Source organism: Sceloporus occidentalis, unplaced genomic scaffold, assembly GCF_023333645.1.
Source record: "Sceloporus occidentalis isolate IW3139 unplaced genomic scaffold, rSceOcc1.0.p SCAF_214, whole genome shotgun sequence".
Classification (NCBI taxonomy): Eukaryota; Metazoa; Chordata; class Lepidosauria; order Squamata; family Phrynosomatidae; genus Sceloporus; species Sceloporus occidentalis.
The window spans coordinates 1381803-1405397 of NW_028317194.1; the positions used below are offsets into that span (position 1 = coordinate 1381803).

The window sequence follows — 23595 nt, forward strand, 5'->3', positions numbered from 1 at the left end:
ACAGCGAAAGGTTTGGCGGCAGCTGCCGGCCGGGATTAACCGCGCGTTTGCTGGTGATATTTCGTACGCCGCCGCGCTCGCCCTAAGCGGAGCAGAGGGGTCGAAACAAACACCCCCTCCCCTCCCCCGTAGGATTCTTTTTTTAACAATTGGATATACTAAGTTACGAGTTAAATTGCACTTATTTGCTACGCGGACCCCACAAGTAACTAAAGCCATAAGGATATATATAATATATAGTACTATCTAGGTACGGCGCTTCTGATTGGCCGCTCTGCCCGCCGCACGGTCGCGGGAATGGACTATAAAGGTCACCTGGATTTTGCTACAAAAAAAGTCCAAAGTGGTTTAAAGGCTGGTCCTTGCTCTTCAGTGCAAGAATTATTCAAATTATTGTCTTAAGAAAACCTGAGCTCGAGTCTCGAAAGGACCTTGAATTTCCGGGTCCGTTTATTTCGTATAAATTTGTTGGTTTTTTGCCCTGAAGTGGTGAATCTCGGCATCACGGAGACTTCCCATCCACGACCAAATTCTCTTCGACTTCCAGCTCAGACGCGCCGTTTACCAACACGGCCCTTTCTCGGCAAAAAATCCCGAATGGGGCGTCTGTCGGTCTCCGCTTCTCTCTCGTTATCCGGCGCTGCCTTCTTCAGACCGGACGATCCCGGCGGACGGTTTCATCCCACCGGCAAGAAAATGGCTCCCAAAGCGATTGAAATTCCCCGCTCCTTTTCGGGGGTCTTCAGAGGCTCATAAGATGTCGTCGTAGTCCAGCAGTTTGGAGTGCTGCCGAGCCTTCCACAGGCGGTAGAGGCGGAAATCAAAGTACGTCTCTATCAGCTGCTTCCCTGCGAAGACAAAGCGTTCAATAATATAACTCTGGATCAGACTTTTTAACCAAATCCCTCGTATCGGGTTAAAAATACGTTTTTATAAATATCGCTAAGTTTTCTTTTTTACCCCAGTTGTAGTTTTTGCCCCGTAATGTTTTCAGGCAGCTGCATATCAGCCGTTTGTATGATTCTCGCTCTGTTATCTGATCCCCGATCTACTAAACACCGTGACTCCTTATCATACTGCCTGTGGGGAACAATAGAATGGCTCAGTCTTAATCACCCAGCCGGACTCTCTGACTATGGAGGAACGGACTTCATTAGCATCGCCATAAAGCATCAGCTCAGTGCAGTGTTTGAGCCGGAAAAGTCACCCAAAATATCACATGATTTTAGTTTTTTTCCCTAAGCTGACGTTACTGTTGGGAATCCCCCCGGTAACACATTGTACTGATACCCCCCAAAGTCTGGAGAACACGTTGGCCGAGCCAGCCCCCCAGCTGGGGTAATAATGATCCCCATAACCCTGTTAGATGCCAGATTCTTTGCAGAGACGTCTTCCGTGTGACCTTGAGGGAGATTGTAACGGACATCTTGGCGCTGGACGGGGGGGAGATGCTGATCACTCCCGGTAGACGCAGCAAGGTTTTTAATTATGGGTGGGAAGTGAATTCCCTGTCACCAGCTGCGCTCTCTGCCCTCCATAAAATGCCATTTGCTCCGGGGGGGGGCTCATTAGTCCGTCACATCTGGGGCAAGTCATCGCTGTTAGATGAGTAACTATTGATACAACCCCAGGGCTTTTTTTTTTTAACAGGATATGAATTTTACTTAAATGGTGAAAAAGGCCCTCTTCCCACCCCTGCGGGGGGTATTTCTGGCCAATCTTACCTTGTGCGGAAAGTTCCAGAGGGGATTTGAACTCGATCCGGTGAGGACTCATAAGGTTCTTCAGGTTCTGAAAAAGCTACAACAGACGGTCGTGAATGGGTTAATAAGGGCAGCACGTGGCCCGTCCCTGCTTATTCCGCACTATTATAAAATAAGTGGCCCGTTACGTCTATAAATCGATCTCACAATCAGGCCATTGCGGTAACGATTTAGCGGTTAATTCCCTAGCCGTGCCGACGACGCCGTTACCGACCACCGAATAACAAATAATTCATCCTGCAAACCCTGCAGCTTCACGTTTAGATAACTCAGAAAATTCGTATTATTATATAATTAATATCTACCCCCCCAGCTCACCTTCTCCCCGTTGGGGTTTCCGAGTACGTAACACCCCATGATGTGAATCACGTTGGGATCCGGGTTCATTTTGCTTATTAAACGGCTCAGCTTTCTCCAGAACCTGGAAAAGTAGCATTTATTATTAACCAGCCTGTAAATAGTTAACGACGCGCTCTTTATTACGCTAAGAAAATACAGCAGATCCGTCGCCGTCTCTTCCCTCTGCAGCTTTAATCGCGCAAAAGACGACAGAAACATTTAAGAAAGGGGTTTTTTTTCTGTTTTTATGGCAACAGACTGTCGGTGCCTTTTTGTGCGTCACATTATATTTAAGCCTTCCCAGCAAAATGCTGAATAAAGCTACATTTTACATGATTACATATGATGATTTAGTTCTAAAAGTGATGCATTCCGCGGGACGGCGGAACCCCCCGCAAGGCAGACCTAATCTGCAAAGTTACTTTACTGTCAGGGTGGTAGATAAGTGGAACAGCTTCCCAGCTGATGTGGTAGAGGCTAATACAGTAATAAATTATACTAATTTAAATTTGATAAGGGGGGGTAATTAAATATTTCTTACATAAACCTTTTTTTAAAAAAATACATATATATATTTCAAGCGTGTAAAATGGTGTGCGGCACGTACTCCGGGAAATTCACTTTATTCTCTATTTTATTTAAAATGAACCCAAATAAAAGAGCTTCGCATTCTATGACATCATTTTAACCTGCAAACCAACAAACGCAACTTTCCAGAAAATCCTTTCATCCGTTTTATAATCATATGGAATCAATATATGGGGCGCGATTAAAAAATATATAGTTCAAAAATCTAGAAAAACAGTAATTGAGAAATTTTTGGTTAACAATAAAGTTTTGTGAATATATGTATAAAATATGTAATATATATATATAATTATTATATATTTATCATTATTATTGTTATATTATTTATTGTTATTATTATTGTTATATATTTATTATTATATATTATTATTGTTATATATTTATTATTATTATTTATTATTAGTAGTATATATGGCGCCATCACAGGTCCCGCGAGCACATTGTTAATGTTTTTTGTCATTAATATTTGAGTTATAAAACACTTTTTATGGTGAGAAATGACATCACACTGACTTACATTATAAGATCCTCTTCTTTCTCCACTTTGGCGAACGTAGCGACTTTGTTTTTCAGCAGGTATAAATACCCCGGCCCCCCCTGCAGGAAGACAACAAGCCTCAGAAAACTGGTGCAGAAGTGGGATGTTTTATTAAAAAAAAATTATAGAAAATGTTATCTGCCAGCGGGAAATGTCTGCGGTTTGGGGGGCAGAAAGATTTGGGGGGTTTAATTACATGGTATTAGAAAATGTATCTGCCCCCCTTCCTGATTGGCTGATGCTGTAACGTCATTATTAACAAGTGCAGGACTCGGGAGAGGGGCTACCGGCTTGCCTTTACATAGCGCCTCATGGCAAATAGCCCAAATTTACTTATAGAACATGCTTATATTTATCAAGAAAAAAATATAATATTTTTTTTACTATACTTTTTTTCTCCCGGTTACCGGCCCCTATTACCCCAAAGCCCCCCTCCCCCAGTGTTTGGGGTATTTACCCACCTGGCAAAAAATGAGCATCTCCCAGATCTTGCAGCCTTTCCGATATATGTTGAGTTTCTTTTCGATCTCCTCTGTGAATAGAGAACGCGTCAGGATACGTTTTAAAGCTGCTGTCCCACCAATTTTTTACTTCTATAACTAAATGATCCCTTAAGAGCCGCATTCCCGCTCCTGCTGAACCCCCGACCCTTCCCGGAAACAATTCTTTAATCGCGTAAACGTTTTTATCATTCCTAATTTTGCTGGGAATGCTTAAATATCACATGACACAAAATCAGGCTGTGATAGGCTGTTGCCATAGAAACGGGAAAGGATTCTTAAAAGCCTCTGTAATAGTGATTTAATTAAACGAAATGACGGAGCCGCAGGTTTATTGGCTTAACATGCAAGAGAATATTCGTCTGCGTAGAATGGCGGATTTTAAAGATCTGGAATAAAAAAACGTCGCTTCTCCGCTGACAAATATATAACTTTCTTTAACTAGGATTCTCAGAGTGGATTTCGAGGGACCTACCTAGAATATCATCAAATGTTGCGTGTTCGTGATCCTAAAACAGAAAAGAGTAAATGTTGGTGAACAGCAATCGAAATAAGATGTAGGTTAATTGGTCTCCATGGAAACGATTGTATCCGCGTACGGTTAATGTATTTGTTTTAGTAAAGAAAATGATAAATTACGATTTCTATTAATATGAAGATGTCTGCAGCCAATATTAATGAGGTTTTTATTTGTGGATCCGTGGCTCTCTCTAGGAGAGAGAGTAATATATTTATAGGGGTGGGGGGTGATGTCACGTGATGTCATAAGGTAGGGGAAGTGAGTGAATGCAGTTCTCTTCTGTTTATATATAATAATACGTTATTAGACATACAAGTTCCGTTATAAAGACACAGACAATGTCCGGACGCGCATGCGCCAGAGCCACTTACGTATAGGATGGGAATGATGGACGGGTCGTCCCTGCGTATGATGGTTGGAATATATTCAGCTTTGGGGACTTTGGATGAAATTAGCTGCGGAGGAAAAGAGAAAATTGTGAATAAACACCAGTTATTGGGACATCTCAGTCTGTGACGTCAGCACCGATAATATGATCTGACGCTGATTACAGACAGCGATCTTTAACTGTCGGAATGGGGGAGCCCTGTAATTCTACCCCACGGGCAGGGGGGCAATTGCTTGACCAGCCCTATGTAAACATGATTATCTTAGAGTGTATTTATAAGTGTGTGTGTATTAGCATAAATATGAATGTGTGTGTGTGTGTGTGAGCATTAATGTGTGTGTGTGTGTGTGAGCATGAGTGTGTGTGTGTGAGAGCATGAATGTGTGTGTGTGTGTGTGAGCATGAATCTGTGTGTGTGTGTGAGCATGAATGTGTGTTTGTGAGCATGAATGTGTGTGTGTGAGAGCATGAATGTGTAAGTGTGTGTTAGTGTGTTTGTGTAAACGTCTGTGTGCTGGTGAGTATGTGAGTTATGAGGGGGGCAAGGGGGTCGATAGAGCCACTTGGCTTTACCTGCCCTTCAGGTAATCATTTCTCACCATAATTTTGGGTGGGATGAAGTCCTCCCCGTCGCAGGACAGAACCTCCATCTCTCGCTCTGCCTCCCAGTTCAGATCCTTGCATTCCTCGTCGAGAGCGGAGCAGGAGTCCTGCAGATCATGGCCTAATCCGGACGGACCAACAGTTAGGAGCTTGCAGGGTCAGACAGATGGACAGACAGATACCCCCCTTCCCTACCAACGAGTGGCATTCAGGGTGATTCTCCCCCGAGGGAACCGGTACCGAAATTGACCCCAGAGAGGTGTTTTTGTCTGCAGGAAGGACCATTTTGCCCCTCATACTGCAGGGGGCAACATTCTTAATAAATCCAGGGCTTTGTGTGATAGGTAGGGTATGACTGTGTAATCCCGTGAGAAAAGGGAGTCTTTGGATGAAGTTTTGGGACCTCGGAGGTCTCTTCTTCAGTTGGCATGTGATAAAAGTTAAATCTAGTGCTTTGGAAAGCATTTTTTTTATACCCGCCATGCGCTCATACTCACTTTCTCTGGAGTCGTGGATGGAGTCTGCCTTCACGGGAGTGGGGTCGCTCCAGGACCGGCTGAAGCTCCTCTCTCTGCGGTCGGCAAACGCTGGAGCGGCGAAAACAAGGAGAAGACGATGAAATCACAGGCCTCTAGCCTGAAGAGCTGACACTCTTTCCTATAGATTTAATACATCTTTTCCCCTAAAGATGAGCTTCTGAAAGCAAACCCTCCCGGCATCCGTTACCCAGAGAGTGAGCAGTCCTGAGGTCAAATCATCCAACTGAGCCCCAGAGGGGGCTCATAAACCCCCCCAAATATATGGTGATCTCCGAGGGACCCCAAAAATTCAGCCATTTATATTTTATTATTGTCTTACTTTGCGCCTTCATCCTGCGGCTCCCGACCATCCGTAAATGTTTGCGAAAATTCCTGACAGGAAGAAGAAGGGAAAATAAAAACAAAGAAAGGGTTAAATAGAGCGCTTATATCGGAACAGAGTGTCTGCTGTGGGTGTGGTTTCATGCTAGCCCCACCCCCTTCATGCTTCATGGCAGCCCCACGCGTTTTACTCATGCTCGGACCGCCTAAAGTCTCTGCCCGGGCCGGATTGGCTGGTTTGTGCCACATGATCGCCGGACACACTCTGTGGTCGTTACTATCGGTTACGTTCTACTCATGAGGGGATTAAACATGCATGGGATAGACATACGGCTCCTGAATCTAAGACGAGACCAACGACTGATTAAGGTTTGAGAGACGGGCCGACGGGGGCCGATCTGCCGGCAGGTTCTGGGTTCCTGAAATCTCGGCACCTTGGGGTTTTGCACCCTTTTGGGTGACGCTCCATTAACCGGCAGCACGTCGGGCGAAGCTCCCCGAGCGAGTTCTCCCCAAACGGCATTGGTTGGGAAGGTGCCATCGGGTTCCCGGGGCAGGAGCCACGTCCGTGTTGGGGGGGGGGCGAGACGTGCTCCTGGCGGGTGACGTGTGGCAGACGTGTCGTCGAGCTCCGTGGGAGTCGCTTCTCTCTCCTGGAACACGAGAATCGTTTCCGCGCAGGCGAACCCAGACAATAACCGGGGGAAAATCCGCTTAATCTGGAGCTGTCGTCACGGACGGGAAATCGAGTATTTCTGGTGTGGGCGGCATTAATAACGGCGAGGGAGGGAGAGAGCGCAGCGGGGGCCGCAAACCCATTCAGCGCTTGGATGTGCGGAGAAACAATGTTTCCAGTTACTGCCTTTTGGGTTTTTTTAAGGTGAAATTTGGGTTTTTCAGCCCCAATTTGCTGCGCTTTAATCTAAATTGTGTCTTCACGCGATAGAGATGACGCTCCAAGCGCCTGTCCTGGGGGCCGTGTTGGTGTTTGCTATGGTTGGGGATGTCGACACGATGCCATGAACAAACCTTTGCTGGGTGACGGATTGCAAGCTCTTGAGCCCAAAGCATGGGATCTTAGACTAAGCTCTCTGATGCGGCTCCTCGGCTCTTGCAATGCGTTTGAGTCGCGTCAACGGCCAAAGGTCTTCTCCATCAAGCCCTACCTGAGCTACCTGCCTGCATGAACCTGCGCGGAGGACGTGGCAGAGGACCTGCGCGGAGGGGGCCCAGGGGCCCACGGGACGCCCTCATGTCACATGCTCGTCACATCGTTAGACAGGTTAAGGAACGACAGCCATGGTTTCAGAAGACGTCCCTACCTCTGGATGACGGCGGCCGAGTCGTTCTCCCTCTTCCGCCTCTTCCTCTCGGCGTAGCCACGGAAAGCCCTGAGAAACCGTGTTTATGTCATTAATACCCCTGCGCGGGCAAAAAGCACTTCACAGTGGGTGGGGGGGGGCATGAGAGACACCATGGGGACGCACAGGAGACGGGTGCCCGGCCCTCCGACCGCACAGAGAGATGAGACACGGAACCGAGACCACAGCCGGAGGGGGCAACGCTCACCCCTCCTACAGACCCCGGAGTGCGGGAAACGTGCAATGGGGCAACTTTACAGAGGGGTAATACAGTGAAGCACCCAATCCCCCCCCCGCCATGTGCCGCAGAGCGTTCACTCGCTTTATAGGGTGAAAAAAGCATAAAATGGCTAAATTTGGTGCCCAGTGGCCGAGACATGTGACAACCCACCGGCGGCTAAGAGCCACAATAGTCTCCTTGTTGGGCTGTCCTACCGAGAGCTCCTCAATGTTTAGGGGTCTCTGTGCATGAGCACAGGTGTAACCATCACTGCAGATCCTGGGCTAGGGGGGGCCTGGACGGCGGTGAACGACCTCCCGGTACAGACTGCGGCACAGACGGCGGGCGCATGCACTCTAATGCCACGGCACGGGGTGAAAAAACTTGGCAGAAAGACTGATGCAAGAAATGAAGATACTTACGAGATCCTGCGAGGCGCGAGGCGGAGGAGAGAAAGAAAGCGGGGTCATCAGCCAAGTTTAAACGCTTTATTTACTTTACTTTATGTATCTGGGGGTCCCGGCAGCCGCTACCGGCGGGTCACAGATCCTACGCTCTGCCGGTTACGTGACGGCTCTTTTTGGGGGGGACACGGTGCAGACATTCTGAAGTCAAGCAGCTGAAAGCTGCTTTCCCTCAGGAGCTTCATGTAATGGCTTCTATCGTTGGCTCTGAACCCCCCCCCCCCCATTCTTGGTTGAAGCGAATGCCCCAATTCTGTCAAAGTTGCTGCCTCCCTGGATGAGATCCCCGCGCCGGCTCGGCGGGATTAGCGCAGGTGCGTCTCAGAAAGCCCACTCTGACGGATGATGGCCTCGGGCGAGACAATCAACGGCTCAGAAAACAGCGAGCGCTCAGAGGGGACTGCGTCATGTAATGTAAGGGGGTTTTACTTTACTGAGAGGAGGTAGATAAGTGGAACAGTCTCCCAGCAGAGGTGGTAGAGGCTAATACAGTGAGGGCATTAGACATGCATGGGATAGACATACGGCTCCTGAATCTAAGACGAGACCAACGACTGATTAAGGGCCGAATGGGGCCGATCTGCTGGCAGGTTGGGGCGGGAATAATCGTGGGTTAAAATAACCCCATTGCTCCTCCATGTACTGGGCTGGATGTTCTGGTTGCCGCCAGGTATCCGCTTTGCTGCCGGGGTTTGTGGGTAGTTAGGGAAACGCGCCGGGGGGGGGTATTTGTGACTCACGCTTGCATAGTAGTCGTGGCCGTCTGGAAGGTGAAAAGATTTTCCTTCGGGAACCAAGTCCGGATCGGGACGTCGTCTGCGCAGGAGAGCGAGATTAAGAGGGATTAACAGAAACAGCCCCGGAATCAGCATTAACAAGAAATAAAACTGCCTATTTTGGGGAATTTTCCTCTTTTTGTATATTTTTCGGTCGTCGTCGCTTTAAATTTGTTAAATATTAAACATGGCCGCGGGGTTTAATTCCGCGCCAGCGCCATCTCAAGCTGGGGGGCTTGTTAGAAAGAGATGGCCACTCGCTAATGTAGCCACTACATGGCTGATAGGGATTGTAGTCGCCTCGGCCCGAACGCACTCTGGGTAACCCCAGGAGGGCCGGCGCGGACACTCACCGGACACCCTGTCGATGCTGTACATGCGCTCCAGCTTTTTCCTGCGCCACCCGGACTCGCTGGCCTGGTGTTGCTCGAGATCGAAGGAGTGCTGGGTGGGCACGGCGAGCCGGGGGCCGTTTGGCCGCTCCCTGGAGTTCTGCCGGCTGCCCGACCAGCTCTTGGAGGGCCGGGTGATGTTGTGGGCGCTGCCGGAGCTCTGCAGGGGCGGGTGGTGGGGCCGGTGGTGGTAACGATGCTTGTCTTCATGCCCGGACTTCATTACCACCAGCTCCAGGCTGTCGCTGTGCCGGTCGGAGAGCAGGGGTCCGTCCCCGGAGATGGTGTAGACGCGGGGCTTCGAGCCCTCGCTGGGCAGCTTCTCCCGCCGCTCCTCCGAGAAACTCCGCTCCAGCTTGCTGTCCGACGCGGTGGAGAGACGCCGCTTATTCTGGGAGCTTTGGGGCATTTCGGGGGAGTCCTCTTGGACCAGGAGGTGATCTGAGGATGAGCGTTAATTTACCCAAAATGATAGAAAATGAAGGAAAAGATATTCATCTACGGAACAATATATGTGTCTCTTTACCCCAAACTCCCGCCCGCCGCCATCAGAAGTGCCGGCTCTAGCGGGTTGTCTCCGCGTTTTGTAACAATTTAATGGAAGATCTCCACAATGCTAGTGGATGATAGGACTTGTAGTCACATAAGGCTCGGAATATATGGAAGAAGAGATTTTTCGCTGATAGTCGGTGCTGCGCCACGGAGTCTTTTCTGCTCTCCTTCCATATATCCCGGGTCTTCTGAAGACTACAAGTCCTATCATCCGTCGTGGATATCTTCTGGTTTCTGCTGCGCGCTGCCTCGGGATGGGAGGATTTCTGGCGGAGATATAATTTCATTATTTGATATAAATGTATTATTTCTCTCTGTTTCTTGGAATTTAAGGTTTTCTATATATTTTTTGTTCTCCTGGATTTCCGGGTCGGGTCGGAGTAAATCCGATTGAATTGATTGAGACGCGGCCTCCGCGGCGGTATTTAAAGCCAATGTCGCGGCTGATTAAAGCCCACCTGTCAATCATTCAGCCGCCGCCAATCACCCGGGCTATTAGCTCAGCGATCCGCCGGCCATGAGTGGGAGGAAATGACTGCTTTAGTTATCGTTCGTTTTATTTAAGCCCGGAGACCCCACGCGGGTGTAATACGGGGTTTAAAGGAACAGTAAATGAACCGCATTCAGTTTCCGAGCCCATCACTCCCAGCCGTCAGATCTTTACAGGATTTCTAAGGAACCCACAATTAGAAATCCAGATATTTAATTCTCCTGCTGTAACGACTCAAACCTTAATCAGTCGTTGGTCTCGTCTTAGATTCAGGAGCCGTATGTCTATCCCATGCATGTTTAATACCCTCACTGTATTACCCCCTACCACCTCTGCTGGGAGGTTGTTCCATTTATCTACCTCCCTCTCATTAAAGTAGAACTCCCTTTTATTCCATCCCAGCCTCTCGCTATCAAACTCCTGGATTCTTCTGAAAACCTGAATTCCGCCCAAGTTGAGCCAAACCTTACATTTCTAGGGTTTGCCATGTGCCAAAGCACCTTCCCTCGCTACACGCGTGACCTGTGGCTCGTTATGCGGCTTTCCGCAGACGTCACGGCTCCTGCAGAGCGAAGGCCGAGCGTCGAGACTCTAAATGTGCGTTAAAGACGTGAAACCCGTTTTATTGGGTGATAGGGAGCCTGCGGTTGTTTTTGGGGGAAGTTTTTTTTTCTGGGCAACTAATTAGTTTTGGGCGACGCGGTGCCGCTGGGCTCCCGGATAATGAGGCAGCAGATTGATATAATTAGTCTCGCCCAGACGTTACCTCGCGGTATAAAAACCAGCATCTGCTCCCTTATTTTCTGGCTGCGAAGCTCATTTTGGGGTAAAGATCTGCCCTTTTAACCTTCGCTGCTAATTTTTTATTTTTTTTTTAAAGTCTGTCTCTCAATGCACAGCCTATCAAACGGAGCGTTTAACTGGTGGGACTACAACTCCTATGATCCTCTGCCCAGAAACTGCCTTTTATACGATCACTCGGTTTTTGGGAATCGTTTTCTTTATCAAATGTTCCAGATTTGCTTTTCTTTGAAAAAGTATCTTTTTCTGGAGGCGTCGAGATAATTTAATCGGGCAGCGGATTCTACGGCTTTACTGCCCTTACTGCAAGGATCCTCTGCTATATGAAGCATGCATGGGATAGACATATGGATAGATAAATGAAACAGCCTCCCAGCAGAGGTGGTAGAGGGTAACGACTGATTAAGGTTCAAGTCTTTACAGCAGGAGAGACAGGCGAGCAGACGGGGGCCGATCTGCCGGTGGGTTCCGGTTTCTGTGTGTTTTTCTAGGTTGCCGGTATTTTCCGCTGCCGCGGGGGGAACTCACCGGAGCCGTTCTGGCTGTCGGGATGGGTCTGGGACAGGTAATCTCCGAAGGCTTTGGCGGCTCTGAACATCCGCGAAAAAGGGAAAAAAAAGACATGTTGGGGGGGGGGATTAGTCACACGGAACAAACACCAGCCCCCGACAACCTGCCCAATTACCCCACGTGCTGCCCCCCCCCCGACAGAAAACGGCACCGCAGGCAGAAGAGGCGGACGAAGCTCGTTAAGGCGATGAGCGCCGGGCTCTATTCCCAAAGTGCGAGGAGGAGAACCGGTGCGGCCCCCTGTGCCAAACCGATAATTACCGAGCAGGGGCCATGGGTTGGACGGCGTCCCTCAATCCGTATTTCACTGCATTTACCAGATTCTTATCACCAAACCCGCGAGCGCTCTAGGTTTTTACCCCAGTCTCGGGGTGGAGGGGCAGATTCTGAGGGCCACAGAGTCAGGGGCCGATCAGGCACGGGGGGGGGGATTGGGAGGCCGGAGACAGAGAGTGAAAAGTCTTATTTTAATGTCATAGAAACGGCTGAATTCGGTGGAAATGCGTTTCTGGGTCTGCGGGGTGCGGTTTATTAACTCCCATTATCCTGAACCAAATCCCCTCTAAACCCCTCTTTGACCCCCCTGACTTGTCTCTCTTGTCCCTCCCCCCCAATTATCACATTCAAAGCCCACGGAAAGATCTATAAAAATCCTTCCAGAACGGCGTCCGCCCACGGCCCCTGCCTCCCTCAAGATGCCCCCGCGGTCTGTCACGCGGCCCCCCGGGGGGATTAGGTTCCGATCAAGAAACAGTTTTTTTTTTACTAAGCACAGAACCACCGGGGGCCCCAGTCAGATCCAAACCCGGGGGCCCCATCCGATCCGAACCCTGGGTCCCCATCCAATCCGAACCCGGGGGCCCCAGTCAGATCCGAACCCGGGGGCCCCAGTCAGATCCGAACCCGGGGGCCCCATCCGATCCGAACCCGGGGGCCCCAGTCAGATCCGAACCCGGGGTCCCCATCCGATCCGAACCCGGGGGCCCCAGTCAGATCCGAACCCGGGGTCCCCGCGCCACCGCCACGTTTCTATACTTCCCGCTGTACATCGCTACAGAATCTGTTGGCGCTCTATAAATCCACGGGGCAGATTACAGGACAGAACACGCCGACTTTTTTGGAGCTAAAATCTATGGAAAATACCCCAAAAATGATATGGGAAAAGTAACGCGATGGGAGGGAATGTTTTGTTTTTTTCCGGCAGGGGACAAGTGGGCTTCGCAAAGTCCTAAACCCGGCCCCCGGGGGGATACAATAGGGTTAATTATTGGGATCCATCTCCCGGGAAATACAGATCGGGGGCTCTAGATGGCGCTCTCACCCCCCACATACTACTTTAACCCTTTGCAGAGACACACAGCCAACCATAAAATGTAAAAATATATTATTTAAAAAAGATTTTTTCTTAATTTTGTCGACATTTTGGGGCATTTTGCGGGACACCCCGTGTTACCTGGAGCCGGCGTCTTCCAGAAGGGAAAGCTTTGGGGGGGCTTAGACTTTAATTGTCAAGATAAAATGTTTAGTGAGACCTCAACTCTGGGCTTAGTGAGCGATGCCCCGGTCGGAAGGGTCAGTATTGCCCCAGAAGGAGGGCAGATATCTTCCCCCCTTGTTGGTCTACAATTCCCACTATCCAGCACTAGCTGCTGAGAGTACTGAAAGTCTTGGGGTCACTTTAACCCTTTAAATGTTATGCTTTGTACCCAACACTTGAAAGGGTTAACTCTGGGCATTTATTGATCTTCTGTGCTGCTTTATAGCAATAATCAAACGGTAATTAATTATTTATTTAATGGCGACTTTCATGGAATTTCCGGCAAAGTGAGTTTAATTAAACCGTGGGGGGGCTCTTTAAAAAAAAATATGTGAAAAACGTGATTTTCCGTCAACTAATAATAACTAAAGCCAACACATCAATTTCTAGAAGATACCGAGATGGGGGGGGTTAAGGCGTTTGGGGTCTTCACTGCGTCTCTTTTTCCCCCCAGACTGCGCTACTCCTTCTGGAGGGCAAAGGGTTAACCATGTGTTGTCAGCCTAACCCGGCCCGGGTGGCACTCGGTACTCCTATAACCCCCCGCACGGGGCGGAGAGGGGCAAAGCCTCAGCCTCCCAAAATCTCTCTTACTATTCTGGGGAGAAAAGAGGTAAATTACAGGCTGTGGGGCGGAATTTTTTTTTATTGATATAGCGCCAGCAGATGCCGTAGCACGGTATTAACTACTATTATCCTCGGTAAAGAAATGTCCGGAAGCCGGCGCGGCTCTCGCTCGCCCGTTTTGCTCGCCGTGTCACGAGGCTGGGTGTCTCTTCACACCTGGAGATGGTGTCACGGAGCGGCGGCACTCGGCGAGACACCCCGGCCCTCGCGGCAAAGCGTGAAAAGCACGAGACGCGCGTATACAGAACGTGTTCTTTAGAGCGTCCCGGGAGGCCTTCGATAATATTATAACCTTGCGTTCCAGCAACTGGGCAATGGGTTAATTCGGTGGATGCGTAGAATACTGCGGGTTGCGATACGAATATAATGCCCAGCAGCCTCAGCCAGGAGTGTAAGGAGTGTAAAGAGTTAATGACTTCCGCGCGTATTGGAGGAGCTTGTGGTGAGCGCGCAGGACACGGCGCAGCGAGGGTTAATCTGTGTTTAAAGGGTCCCCCTTACGGATGGCGCGAAGAATAACGTATGGGTATATTGTTTAACCCGTCTTATGCCAAGGGTAAGAGGGCTTGGCTCGCAAGAGCTGACAATCTAGAGTGAGATATATAAATATATATAAATATACGATGCCCTTCTTATTGTCTCTCGAAACACGTTGACCTTTTTTGATGAAGGTCACAGAACAAACCTTACGTCACAAATACGCCCAAATACCCCAAATAATACCCCTTATACCCCAAATAATGCCTCAAATACCCCAAATAATACCCCTTATACCCCAAATAATACCCCAAATACCAATGAATACCCCAAATTATTTTCCATCTGCTCACTAACGAAATGATATCTCTCTGTCCGTCTCTCTGTCCGTCCGTCTCTCTGTCCGTCTGTCTCAGGACATGAAACGATTCCAGCGGGTGATCCGTCAAACTTTTAAAAGCAAAAATTTAGGGGAAAAAAGCGATTTTCTGTCTTTTGGCTGCGTTGGGAATAAAATGCATTATAATTCCGTCTGTCCCTCTTTCTGTCCGTCTGTCTCTGTCGGTGACCTTGGCGGCGTTTTTTGTGCGTGTTGCGTTTGGCCCTTTTAACTCTTTTAGTGCCTCGCTCTCTGTATAGTTCTGGGAACGGGGTAACCAGAAACGCACAAACTATTATTTAATTCCCGCTATAAATCGGAGCGGCGCTTCCCCTTGCATAACCCGGCGTGCCGTTTAGTTAACCTGCCGGCGGGATCCATAACCAATCTGTGAAATTCATATTCAGACGGTGGGAGGTTAATTAATCGCGCATTAAAATGTCAGCAGCGGGGGGAGCGGGCGAGGGGAGAGCGGGTGAGGGAGCGGGAGGAGCGAGCGAGGGGAGCGGGCTGCGGGGATCTCACCTGGTGGCGCATGGGCTGGGACAGAAAGTCAGCCTGAGGCTTGCAGGACGCAGCAAAACTGCGCCAACCATCAGATGCCACGCGTGGCTCCCGGCCACCGACTAACGATTCGCTCATTTATCTCACAAACGCACCCGGTGAACGCTTTCCTCCTAAATCTGTGATTAACAACAAAAAAAGGAACCCTCCGCCTCCTCCATACCTTCTATACGTGACCTTGGGGAAGCTGATTACAGAGAACCCGGATTCTATATGTGTCTCCCTCCCCCTCACACTCGCCCTATCGCACTCTCCCCATCCTGCTCCCCCTCACACTCTCCCTATCGCTCCCCGTCTCGCTCCCTATCGCACTTTCCCCATCCCGCTCCCCGTCGCACTCTCCCTCACACTGTCCCCATCCCGCTCCCCCTCGCACTCTCCCCATCCCGCTCCCCGTCGCACTCTCCCTCACACTCTCCCCATCCCGCTCCCCCTCACACTCTCCCCATCCCGCTCCCCGTCGCACTCTCCCTCACACTGTCCCCATCCCGCTCCCCCTCGCACTCTCCCCATCCAGCTCCCCGTCGCACTCTCCCTCACACTCTCCCCATCCCGCTCCCCCTCACACTCTCCCCATCCCGCTCCCCCTCGCACTCTCCCCATCCCCCTCCCTGTCGCACTCTCCCTCACACTCTCCCCATCCCGCTCCCCGTCGCACTCTCCCCATCCCGCTCCCGCATCCCGCGTCTGTTTCCTGGCTGTGTTTATTGGCTTCGGCTTTCGTTCCCCTGCGTGATGTTTCATGTTTGCCTCTTTGTAATTAAGACATAATTATTACAAATATCTCTGCCTGCTCCAGCGCTTCGGGGGCCGCACAGATACAATGCAGCCACCAGAACATTCACTACTACTGAGAGAGTGGTGGATGAGTGGAACAGCCTCCCAGCAAAAGTGGTAGAGGGTAATACAGTGAGGGTATTAAACATGCATGGGCAAAATAGTCCTAGGGGGGCAGCTGGGGGCATCTTCCCTGCTCGTAACCCAAGTGCAAAGACAAGGCTTGGTTTCGAGATCCACAAAAGCCTCGGAAACTTCTCCCTGATCTCGCCCCCCCCCCCGACCGATCCCGGCACATTCCGGCCAATTCACCAAACGCCTGCGTAATAATTGGGATAATACAGAATCTCTGAACGCTCACAATAACGCAGCCTCCCCCACATTTCAGTTACAAATCTCACTCGTTCGAAGAGCTGGCAATCTATCGCTGCCTGTACAGGGAGTGGAACCTCCAAAAGCCACGCACAGCGAGGGCATCATGCAGGGGCAGCTCGGTGCCAACTCCCCCTCCCAGCAGACAGCTGTTACCTCTACGGCGGCACGGCGAGGCTCCTGTGTGACTCCCAACCCCGGGGCCCTGGGGGCCACTCACCTCACTTTGGCTGCTACGTTGGAGATGGTGTCATTCCTCAGTGCCTTCCTCTTGGAGACAGCCGTGCCCATGATCCTTGGAGAAGACGAGGATTTGGGGACACATCCGATCAGCCTCGCCGGTAGCAGACACTATGACAATGCAGGCAGTGGGCTTGCAGAGGCTGGGTCCCTGGGGTGCAATTTGCCCCTGGGGTGGGTTATGGCACATGAAATGCCCCGGTGCTGGGTCCTGCCCGGTCCGGCTGCCCGGCTCCTGTGTGCAGCTCCTCTCATTCAATGCAGAAGAATGGAGGAGGATGCGGTGGATCCGTCCACACACCGATACGCACACTGATACATACTAACACCGCTACACCGACACCGCACACTCCTACACGACACCGGACACTGATACACACTAACACCGCTTCACCGACACTGGACACTGATACACACTAACACCGCACACCGCTACACTGACACCCACATCGATACACTGCTACTCCGACACCGCACACTGACACCGCACACTGATACATACTAACACACCGCTACACTGACACCGCGCACAGATACAGCCTCTGGAAGCTGCGCCCATGTATGGGCAAAGGATGTGCCTGGAACCCTCCTACCCAGGCGCTGACATCAAAGGAGGCATGGAGAGGGGGGAGAGCGTTCTCTGGATGGAGGAGGGACAGAAACCTGCAGAGGAGGAGAGTGACCTGAAAAGATGGGGGAGTGCGCAACCTGGAGAGAGGAGAGAAAGCAACTTGCTGGGGAGGAGAGTGACCTGGAAAGATCGAGAGGGAGAGGTAATCCGGGAAGAGGAGGGAAAGGAACCAGGATTGGGGTAACCTGGAGAGAAGGGGGGAGAGTTACCCCTTTAAGTAACGAAATGTTTCTCTTCAGAAGCGGAAAAGAAAATATTTATAGTTTTTATTGTTTTTTCAGAAATGTTTTTATTTTGTTTTTATTTTAATTAAACCAATCCGATTCAATAATAAAAGACCCCCCGGGGGCTGCGTGCAAACCACACCGGCACACAAAGGGTTATTAAGCACCCGTTTTGGGAATTTCTCCCTAATTTTTGTGAATTCATTTATTTTTGTAAAACTGTAAGAGAATTCTGTGCTGTTGCCACCATAGTCCGTAAAAAAATCTGATCCCCCCCTCCCCCGCAGGGTAAATCTCCCTGGATTCAGGATTCACCTGTTGGCTGAGAGTGATAGGCACTTTATATCATTTATACCCAGATAGATGAGAATAATAATCAGTTCCGGAATTCTAATCTTTCCAAAAATGTTTCGGCCCCCAGTAGTTTTGCCCCAACTAAAGTTGCCCCCCCAAATAAAATCTACCCCTGGACTCAGCATGTTATTTTGTGGGTAATGTCCCTTTAAATCTGCATTTAGCGTCTCAATCCCATTGGCTTTCGGCTCCCGGATATCTTTTAGATTGCAAGTTTAGTGAGCAAGGCCCGCCACAGCCCATCTTTAGTGCTGGCAGAGCTCGGGAGGCTCTTCACGCTCGTTTCAAAAGAGATTTAAGTGAAATCAGTGAGTTTTTCACTCAATTTTATGGGGGGAAAAAACATTTATTTCGTCCAACTTTATTTCGGTTTCCGGTTCTGTTTTTGGTTAAAATGAATATTTTTTGGTGTGAATTTTTTCTGATAATCAACAAACACTTCTTTCCCAAATCGTAGTTGATGATGATGATGATCTTGCTGTGACATCACATGTAATTCTTGTAGTCTGAGTAACACGTGTGTGGTATGTAATGGATGGGTTATAAATGGGGGGGCAGTTATGACATCACAACCACACATTTGGGGTTCACCCACCCTAAAACTCCTATACTGGGATTATATTTTAGGTGGGCACATAATGGACCCCCTTAGACCTTTAACCCCTCACATCCTGACAGAGTGTCACTAAAATGCTACAGAGAGAGTCCCCAGGAGGTGGAGGAGAATCCACATGGGGGGGTACGTGACTCTATAAAGAGACCAACGAGGAGGGTTTGGTGACCCGGCTTAACTGAGACAACTCTGTGATAGATAAGTGGAACAGCTTCCCAGCAGAGGTGGTAGGCCTGGATCAATCTAAATATTAGAAGCATTCTTTGGATATTTGCTCATTATTGCTGAAATTAATATATATATTTATTATTAGAAATTATATCTGCATTTTATTCTTTTATTATGTAGTAAAAGCGATTTGAGGAGCGGTTTGCTGTGGGTGGAGCCAGTTGCCGCAGTGACGTGGTGGTTTTGCCGTAATATTAATGAAATTGTTGCGGAATTCGCATCTCGGGGCGCGTGAAAGTTTACATTTTTTTACCTGAAAATCTTAATACTTATTTTACTAAAAACCTATAAAAATAACCCTTGTTTTTTTGTTTTTTTGCCGGATCGCTCTGTATTCTGCCGTCTGGAGCAAAGACGTGAAATAATTCTCTGTCTGACACGTACTCCGTGCCAAAAACTAACACCTGGGCCGTGCATGCGCGGGATAAATAATTAACAGAGCCGTCGGGGGGGTTATTGTATAGCGAGGCGGGCGGTTATAGTTGCTATAGAGACCTAATCCCGCTGGCGGCCCGAAGTATGGATCCTTCTGTTCGCACCGCGTGCCGGCAGCTCTTTACCGGGCCCGGTCGGGTCTGCGCCGGTTCCGGTGGCAGGTGGTCCGTGTCACAATTTGCCGGCCTCCCGCGCAGCTGAGGGGGGAGCTCCCCGTGACTCCGCTCCACACCATGTGACCAAAAAATATTTGATGCATTCTGCGGATCGGCCGCCTGCTCGCGTGTGATGTCATCGGCCGCCTGCTCGCGTGTGATGTCATCGGCCCGCTGGAGCTCCCACCGGTATTTCCACTTCGTGCCCTGAAAGCCCCAAATGACCACCTTGGGCTCCTAGTGGGACCCCGGGGGGTTCTGTCCCCAGATTGTTGCCCTCTTAGCCCCTGGCTTTCCCGCGTGGCAGCCAATCGCGCAGCTCGTGTCAGATGTCTCTTCGCGATATATCAGATCGTTAATGGTTTAGCGACGTCGGGGAAGCCTCATGACTCCACAAAGGGTTAAAGCCTCGGCGGTATCAGTTGGGTCCAGCGGTAAAGGAGTTAATGCCGTATGGAAAATATGCCAGCGCTGGATCTCTGCCCGTCCAGTTCGGGGGCCGCTCAGGGGCCGCTCGGGGGATCGGGTTTCCTCCGGGTTTAATTTTATCCGTCCGCGGATCTGAACATTTGGCGTCAGATTATCCCGCGAGGGGCTTAAAGGCTGACAGTTCTGGGGCGACGTCATGGAAATAGAATATGGGGTGAGGGGCAGTTACTTACTCCCCAGCATCGAAGGGTTAAGCTGCTCAGAGGGGGGCACTGGAGTCCAGTCCGTGATGACACTTTGGGAGCCCCGTGTCCAATCCGGCTCCCGGGGGCCCCGAGCAGCCTGGAGCTGGATATTTAATAATTAATGACGATGCCGGCGAGGGGCCGCGGTACGAAGGAGCCCCCCTGATAATTACTGAGCTGTGATTAATTATTGGGGGTTGTAGTTACAGTCAGGACACTTGATCTGCCACCCAGCCACGTCGTCATATATTTTCTACCATTGATTTTATTGATCTTGTTGGTTGATTCCGCATTAGATTCCTCCTCTGTAAATCCAAACTAAAGGGGCGGAAAAAACACTTTGGGGCCAAAGAAATATCTGTCATCCCTCCGTGAAACGCTGATTTATCGGCAACGGTCTGATTTATGAGCTGGAAAGTGCATTTAATGTAAAACTAAACGGTGACAGATCGGAGCGTGCCGCCCGGTGAGGCAGACCTCTGGTCCACAATGGGTTAATGATAAACACCGTTACTGATCGTGATGGACGGTGAGCAAATCTGAGAAGCGCCAATTTCTTTTGGTTTATAGGATGAGGGAGAGATGGATTATGGGAGAAATCAAACCTTAACGTCGGCCCCTCAGTCAGGTACCACGGAAAAGGTCAGCCTGGGGAGCTGCATGTTATTAAATCGCAGCCGCGCCGAATCACCTGACCCTTGAGCATAAACACAATGAAGGCTATGAACTTAAAATGCATGGGTGGGGCATTTCATGGGCAGGGCTAATATTTAGCCCCGCCCGTGAGGTTCACATGAAGCCTTTCTGTAAAGTCCAGCCTTCTTGTTAACTTAAAACTAAGCCAGCACGGCGTGGGGGCAGCTACTGGGTGATGACACCCCAGACCCTCAGTGCAAACCTGGAAGACGGGTCATAGGCACCCATAACGCCCCCCAACAGCAAACCAACGGGGCCCCCGTGCTGTGTGTATGGAGGAAATCTGTTCCTCTGGAATTGAATGTCATCGGCTGCTTGGTGTTAGATTGTGAATCTACCCAGCACTCTGTGACGCTCGCTGGCAGGGGAAGGGTTAACAGACGCATGGGCCCCAATAGGAAGAATTGTATCGTTCGGTACAGAATCAGCGTTTATTACAGAGAATATCAATTTACTTCATCCTGAGCGCGGGGGCCGGTGGGGGCCGGCTGGGTCTAGCTTTCTATATCTCAGACACAAGTCTCTAGAATCCGCTCACTTAGTTCCGATTTAGATTTGAGGCGGCGGCGGCGGGGCGATGAGCTGCGTTTAATTTCCCTTTTTATGTGGAATTTGGAAAACGGTTGAAATGTTCCAAGAAATGAATCCAAATGGAAATCACTTCCCAGAACGCATCGGGGGCCGGGACCGGCTCGACCCGCTCATTCTAATGGCCGCCTCGTTCTAACGGCCGCCTGATTGGGGTTTTTTTTTTTTAGAATTGGCCAATTTCCTGCAATCTAATTGAAAAAAGGTTCAGAATTCATCAGCACTGAAAAAAAGCAATCAAAAAACTTGAACTTTTAAACCGGTTTCTAAACTTTAAACGTCTTAAAGAATGAAAAAAAGATTAACCCAGGAGCTGCCAGCAACAGAGGCGACCCGATCCCATCCCCCATTAATACACCCACCACTGCTGAGCGGCGGATCCGGGATCTCCCCAATTTTTTTTAGCCTTAATAGAAATGGTAACATTTTATTGTATTTAATTTCTGTGGATTTATTATAAAGAGCCCCGAGCTTCTTATACACGGGCTGCAGAGTTAACCCTTTAGATATATATATCTATAGATAGGTATTTTCTGTTTGCCAATTGGCTTATTTTTAAGGGCTTTGTAAATGTTTATTTTGTGTTAATTGATAGTTTATCACTTTTATATTATAGTGGGGGGGGTAGAGGTACGAGGGGTCCCCCCCAATTAGTCTTAATGTAATTCTCTTGCTGACATCGATGTGCAGCTCTGTGTCAGAAATCCAGTGGTCAGCGACAGATTTAACTCAGAATATGGCGAACGCGCATGAAGCGACTCTTTAAAGGATTTGCGTTTCTGTAAACGTCACGAATTTCCCTGTTTGGGGCAGAAATATCAGAAACGGGGAGAAAATGAAGACTCTGGGAGGCTGAGGCCGTTTTAAAGAGTTTATTTTTAAATATATAAGTACATTTGTGAAATGTTATCGAATCCGCCCCATCACAGGGCAACCTTTTCTGTATGACATCACAGCGCGTAGACAATGGCCAGGGGGGCAAGTGGATCCCGCGGTGGTTGAAACGGCCGGTTTGATTGCGTTTTACAGGTTAAGTACTCGGCTCTGTACCTAAAGGGGTTAAACACGTGTGCAGACTTATTCACATACATAGCAGAGACCCCCAATGCCCCTTAGAGATTAATTTTCCAGTTTGGTTTAAAATGTTAGTGCAAAATCCACGAGAAATAACACAAAAATTCATTCAGCGAAGCGGCTGTCCGTTCTCGGGGGGGGGGGGGGGGGGGGGGGGGGGATTCACACCGAAGCCCCCTGAGGGCCATTGCAGCAAACTGTCCAGGCACTTGAATAGATACTGGGGGTTCCCGGCGTTCAACGGAAATTTTTTTTACTGGGTTAAGAGAATATATCGCTTTGGTATAAAATGCCCACCTTTCAGTAATTGATCCTCACCCCAGCGGCGGGGGTAAAGAACAGAACGTAACACCGTCCAAAAAAACCAAAAACATTTAACTAAAGAGAATAGTTACCCGCCGGGGACCTAAAATCGCACTTTCTGTACCCGTCTCGGCAGCAGAGAATCACTTATTGAGTTTAAATGCCGCCCGCCGCACTCTCTGTATCCGATCGCCCGCCGCACTCTCGCCCGCTGCACTCTCTGTATCCGAATGCCGCACTCTCGCCCGCCGCACTCTCTGTATCCGATCGCCCGCCGCACTCTCTGTATCCGAACGCCGCACTCTCGCCCGCCGCACTCTCGGTATCCGATCGCCCGCCGCACTCTCGCCCGCCGCACTCTCTGTATCCGAATGCCCGCCGCACAAGCCGTGAAATAAGCGTTTAAGGCTGGAAGGTTTTTGGCTCTCGCTGGACTCCGTAGGCAGGGTGAGTCCGGGGGGGCCGCTCCTCGCTCACCCCTACGTGCTACATATAGCATTTCTAGAAGTTGCCCGTCACCGGGAGCTGGAACCGCGCAGGAGACCCTGCCGAGGCAGGAGGGCAGGAGCCGGGGTAAGTGTGTGTGTGTGTGTGGGGGGGGGGTTGGTCAGCTGATCTCCTGCGTTTTATCTGCCCCCTGGCGCCGTGCCGGCCGTTTGCGGACCTCCATTTCCGCGTTGTCGTCCTGCGGAGGAAAATAAAGAGCCGCTGAGCTGACAGCCAGCAGAGAACAACGAGTCCCCAGCGATCAATCCCAATGATTATTGGGGGAAAAACAGACGGATTCTGCCCAACAAATCAACGTCCCCGGCGACGTCCCGGCAACAGCCCCGGCGGTCTCTACTCACGCTGTCCGATATGTCGTCCTGGCTCTGGGTGCTCAGGAAGTTGAGGTAATCCTCGCGTTTGGAGTCCGAGATTT

General features: G+C 49.8%; 1 protein-coding gene across 5 annotated transcripts; it reads right to left on the minus strand.

Moving 5' to 3' along the window:
- Positions 1-750: 750 nt before the first annotated feature.
- On the minus strand, positions 751-16749 carry LOC149277480 (NMDA receptor synaptonuclear signaling and neuronal migration factor-like). Of its 5 annotated transcripts, XM_089502927.1 has the most exons (16): positions 16679-16749; positions 11684-11745; positions 9274-9753; positions 8885-8960; positions 8103-8108; positions 7422-7490; positions 6098-6150; positions 5737-5826; positions 5236-5360; positions 4620-4703; positions 4204-4237; positions 3690-3760; positions 3208-3287; positions 2082-2184; positions 1725-1800; positions 751-848 (listed from the first exon to the last, which is right to left on the minus strand). In XM_089502927.1, the coding sequence occupies exons 1-16, from the start codon at positions 16747-16749 to the stop codon at positions 751-753; spliced, it is 1578 nt and encodes a 525-aa protein (XP_089359053.1). The 5 variants fall into 5 exon arrangements, with proteins under 5 accessions (XP_089359053.1, XP_089359054.1, XP_089359055.1 ...); XM_089502928.1 differs by lacking the exon at positions 8103-8108; XM_089502929.1 differs by lacking the exon at positions 7422-7490.
- Positions 16750-23595: the final 6846 nt, after the last annotated feature.

Coding starts and splice junctions, on each gene's coding strand:
- LOC149277480 (XM_089502927.1), bottom strand. CDS start 16,749: ATGGGCACGGCTGTCTCCAAGAGGAAGGCACTGAGGAATGACACCATC. Junction 6,151..7,421: donor TCGGCCGCCGTCATCCAGAG/GTAGGGACGTCT, acceptor TCTTCCTGTCAG/GAATTTTCGCAAACATTTAC. Junction 2,185..3,207: donor AAAGAAGAGGATCTTATAAT/GTAAGTCAGTGT, acceptor CTACTTTTCCAG/GTTCTGGAGAAAGCTGAGCC.